This window comes from Littorina saxatilis, linkage group LG15, assembly GCF_037325665.1.
Source record: "Littorina saxatilis isolate snail1 linkage group LG15, US_GU_Lsax_2.0, whole genome shotgun sequence".
Taxonomy (NCBI): Eukaryota; Metazoa; Mollusca; class Gastropoda; order Littorinimorpha; family Littorinidae; genus Littorina; species Littorina saxatilis.
The window spans coordinates 43,837,981-43,842,980 of NC_090259.1; the positions used below are offsets into that span (position 1 = coordinate 43,837,981).

The 5,000-nt window shown below is 43.7% G+C and overlaps 1 protein-coding gene across 1 annotated transcript in view; it reads left to right on the top strand.

Annotated features, from left to right (window-relative positions):
* LOC138949416 (axonemal dynein light chain domain-containing protein 1-like) overlaps positions 1-5,000 on the top strand; it is a 45,627-nt gene that overhangs the window by 22,504 nt on the left and 18,123 nt on the right. The window contains exons 16-18 of the mRNA XM_070321240.1: positions 667-849; positions 2,168-2,219; positions 3,414-3,630. Of these exons, the coding sequence (XP_070177341.1) occupies positions 667-849; positions 2,168-2,219; positions 3,414-3,630 (452 nt within the window). The remainder of the gene's footprint in view (positions 1-666; positions 850-2,167; positions 2,220-3,413; positions 3,631-5,000) is intronic.

The window sequence follows — 5,000 nt, forward strand, 5'->3', positions numbered from 1 at the left end:
TATAGGTTTCACTCGATGTGTTTGTTTGTTTGTTTGTGTGTTTGTGTGCACAAGTAGATCTCAAGAATGAACGGACCGATCGTCACCAAACTTGGTGAACAGGTTCTATACATTCCTGAGACGGTCCTTACAAAAATTGGGACCAGTCAAACACACGGTTAGGGAGTTATTGGTGGATTAAAATTATACAAGGACTTATAGAGGCACACCCCCGTTGGTCAAAGGGAAATAACCATTCTCACTGCCACCAACTGAGAAGGTTATTTCCCTTGACGGGGGTGTTTTTCCTATCGGAGGAATTTCTTGTTTTTTCCATGTTTATGTCTTTGTCCCCCCACGCCCACTCCCATCCCTAATCTGTTTCTGGAAGTCCAATGAGCAGTAATGTACTGTCAAATGTGAAAGAAATGTTCTGGTTTTCACAGAAGTTACCAGATCGAATACCTGTGTTGGTGTGTGTGTGTGTGTGTTTAAGAGAGAGAGAGAGAGAGAGAGAATATGTGTTCGCATGTGTGTGTCTGTGCATATGTGTGCATTTGCACATGTCTGTGTCAGAGAGATAGTGAATGTGAATGTGCACATGTGCCTGCATGCATCACATGTGCACATATGTATGTCTTTGTGCGTTCATTCCGGTATCATTTTCATCGCTGTACTTGTCAACAGATTTTGTCAAAAGAAGCTGAGTTTTTCGGCGGCGACCTGTTGCTAAGCAAGCAGGACGAGCTGGCCCAGATTCGCAAAGAGATGGAGGGCTGGACAGACAACGCCCTCAAAGTCTTCAGTCGACACAGGGGTACCACTGGCGCCACCCACGCTGACAAGAAAGCAATGCTGGCACTCAATGAGGTTTGCATCTATGGGGGAATTGCTGTGTGTGTGTGTGTGTGTGTGTGTGTGTGTGTGCCTGCCTGTGTGCGTGCCTGTGTGTGTGTGTGTGTGTGTGTGTGTGTGTGTGTGTGTGTGTGTGTTTAGAAGAGGAAAGAGAGCGAGATGTCTGCAGTTTGCTGGGGGTGATGTCTGTGGAAAAGGCAGTGAAAACGTGAAGGAAGGAATGTGAATGGGGCGGTGAGAGAGCATCATCTACGACTCTCAAGACCTTCTCCCTTTTAAATTAAGACCCTACTTTGATTCTCTGTTCATATTGTCTCTACGTTTACCTTCTTTTATGGTTTCCCATAAAACCATTTATGTTCTGAATTTGCTTGTGCTAACAACCCAAGGGAGACAACCACTTCACACAATCATACTATGAAACAAGCCAACACTGTGATTGCTGATGTTGTCGCTGGATCTACCCAGCGACTGCATTTTTGAGAAAACCAATGTATTTATACATATCATCAATCAAAAATGCATACTGTTTAGCACCAAATTGTTTGGATACATAATCATCATGTAGGCAACATAAAGTACCCGAAATTGTGAGAGTATCCGGAGGACTAGATGGACAATTGCCTCCCTTATTATATCACTTTGCGGACTGAGTGGACGCGTTCTTTCTTGTTGACCAGTTGTAGGTGAAAGGAAGCATTGCCTTATGGGTATTCAAACGGTGGTATGAAATTTTCGGATTGGGTACGGGTACGAAACGAGAATTCCTCAACAGTTCACCACTCTTGCCAACCATTCCTTCACATAAATTTTTTTTTTTTTACTCACCTGAGCAATCACGAGTCTTTGTGATGAGCATAGGTCGTTCTCTGATTCATATTACATATGACAAAGGTGAGTCACATGGGGCTTTAATTGCTCTTCTTGTTTAGATTTTTGCCGGTCTTGAAAGGATTAAGGGACCATTGCAGTATACAGATTTTATCATTGTGATTGTGCTGGTTGTTTGTAAGGCCTAAAAAAAAAAAGGTGTGGTTACGGTAACCCGACCTACCCTATTTTTAGGGGCCGACCCTATAACTTTTTATTACATTTGTCAAAAAAAGAAAAAAAAACGAGTGCAGAAAACGCAATGAAAGCGACAGCGCTCGAGTCGCACACTTATTTCCCTGTCAAGTAGGTTTAATTTGTACATATTAGAAAAAAAAGTTTAAAAAAACAAAAGTGATTGCCTACCTTCCTACCCTATTTTTTTTGGCTATGTTACCGTAACCACACCTATTTTTTTTTTGGCCTAACCAAAAGTATGATCTCTGTTGTGTGTGTTGAACAGGAGGTGGACAAGCTGTTGGAACAGTATCAGCATCGCATCACTGGAGAGAACGGTTAGTCACTCACTCACTATCTAGTTCCTTGTCTTGTACAGTAGAACCCCCTATTTAAGACCTCTAAAAATCTGAGAAAACCAGGTCTGAAAAAGGAGGGAGTCTTACAATGGGTTTAATTTACAGCGGTTATAAAAAAAACTTCAAAAAGTAGGGTCTTAAAAGGGAGGGAGTCTTAAATTGGGGGGTCTTACATGAGGGGTTCCACTGTACCACACTTGCGTGTCATTACCGTTTTGCTGTAATCATGACAGGCGAAGGTCAGAATTACGTGTGGCCACAATTTTTTGGTATGATCTTACAAAATTGGTTGCACTGTTGCCAGGTAGTGTTATTGTTATCGACTATCAGTGTATTTATAATGAAGCAGCATATAACGGTGTGATTTTTGTGTGCAGATTTTTTATGGTCTTAACCTAGGTTTTTGACTGAACAGTGGAACCCCCCTTTTAATTAAGACCCCCCCAATTTAAGACTCCCTCCTTTTTTAAGACCTTGTTTTCTCCGACGTTCTGATCATAACCTCTGTAAAATTACCCCCATTTTAAGACTGTTCGTCCTTTTTAGGACCAGATTTTCTCAGATTTTTTTTATGTCTTTGAAGAGGGGTTCCACTGTATATCAGTCAATCAATCAATATGAGGCTTATATCGCGCGTATTCCGTGGGTACAGTTCTAAGCGCAGGGATTTATTTTTTTATATTTTTTAAAAAAATAAATTTTTATGCGATTTATTTATGCCGTGTGAGATGGAATTTTTTTTACACAATACATCACGCATTCACATCGGCCAGCAGATCGCAGCCATGTCGGCGCATATCCTACTTTTCACGGCCTATTATTCCAAGTCACACGGGTATTTTGGTGGACATTTTTATCTATGCCTATACAATTTTGCCAGGAAAGACCCTTTTGTCAATCGTGGGATCTTTAACGTGCACACCCCAATGTAGTGTACACGAAGGGACCTCGGTTTTTCCGTCTCATCCGAAAGACTAGCACTTGAACCCACCACCTAGGTTAGGAAAGGGGGGAGAAAATTGCTAACGCCCTGACCCAGGGCCGAACTCGCAACCTCTCGCTTCCGAGCGCAAGTGCGTTACCACTTGGCCACCCAGTCCACAGGAATGCTCATTGCTATTCACTGTCATTGTACATGTAATATAACAACATCTCTGTGTGTGATCCCAACAGGTGTGGCCGCCATCGTGATCCAGATGACGAACGTTGTGGAATCGTGGGAGGCACGCATCATCTCTGCCCTCAACGGCACCTTGCCCATCCAGGACAGCGATTGGTCGGCCTTCTACCAATCGCTGGATGACTGGGTGGCCTCCCTTGACCAGGCCCAACAGTACGTTGGGACCACTCAGGCGGAAGAGGAGAGACGGGAAGGAAAGCCTCACGTCAGGTAGAGATGAGAAGTTCCTGCAGGTAGCGGTAGTTCAAATCACAGGTAGATATAGTCCTTCACATAGACAGTTCTTCAGGTAGTGCACAGGTAAATTGGGCACAATCCCTCAGATAGATAGACTTTTTTGGTAGACAGTTTTTTCAAGCAGACAGTTCTTCCCGTAGAGAAAATTCCCAAGGTAGACAGACCTTCAGGTATGCACTCCTTCAGGTAAACATTCAGTCCTTCATGTAGACAGTCCTTTGGGTAGATGTTCCTTAAAATAGACAGTCGTTTACATAGGCAATCCTTGAGGTAAAGATAGTTTGTACTCTGAAATTCCACCACGAGTTCATTAATCCAAGCTCTTGACTTGACCCACTGCACCTAAGCCACCCCACACCTCCCACCTCTTTATGAAACGCAGGTTCTGTTTGCCCTTGATCTCCCCCCCCCCCCCCCCAACCCCCAGCCTGCACACACCACACTTAACTCCCGATGCATGACCCTCTGCCTCCCCCACTCTCCCTTTCAGCCTAACTCAATTCCGCTAATTGCCAGAAGTCAGGAATCATTCAGGTGTTCCAACTTTTCCATTCCTGAATGTCCCAGGTTCATTGTACCTTTATTCCTGTGTCGGAATCCTCACCACAAATTCATGAATTTCTCACTCGAGATAAAGAAGTTTACTATGAAGTTTTCTGTCTGTGACCCCAACGCACCCCTTCAGTATGCCCCTCATGAAAGAGATTATAGTGGAGGTAGAATTTTGTCCCAGTGTTTGTCCTTGTGACTATCTCCCCCCTGTCAATTAGTTAGCTTCCAACAGCACATTATCTTGCCTCAGGGTACAACACTATGTTTTGCTTTAGCTGCACTAAACCCTGTATATTGCTTACTGCTTTGGGTCATCAATTTCTGGTGCACGCCACTCTGCTTCACTCCTCTCTGATGCACGTCACTTTGAATGGCTTTCGACTGGTGCACGCCAATTTGGGTCACCGTCACTTGACGCAACGCCACTTTTGGTGCACACGTACTGCTTCTCTGCCTGACTGAGTTTTCCTGCCTGGACATGCCTCTTCTGTTGCCGTGACAACCACCTTGAATCTCACGGTTTTGTATACCTGTGCATGTCTTTTGTTCTGTGGACGTGTTGTTTTTTTTTTATACCTGTGCATGTCTTTTGATCTGTGGACGTGTTTGTTTTGTATACCTGTGCATGTCTTTTGATCTGTGGACGTGTTTGTTTTGTATACCTGTGCATGTCTTTTGATCTGTGGACGTGTTTGTTTTTGTATACCTGTGCATGTCTTTTGATCTGTGGACGTGTTTGTTTTTGTATACCTGTGCATGTCTTTTGATCTGTGGACGTGTTTGTTTTTGTA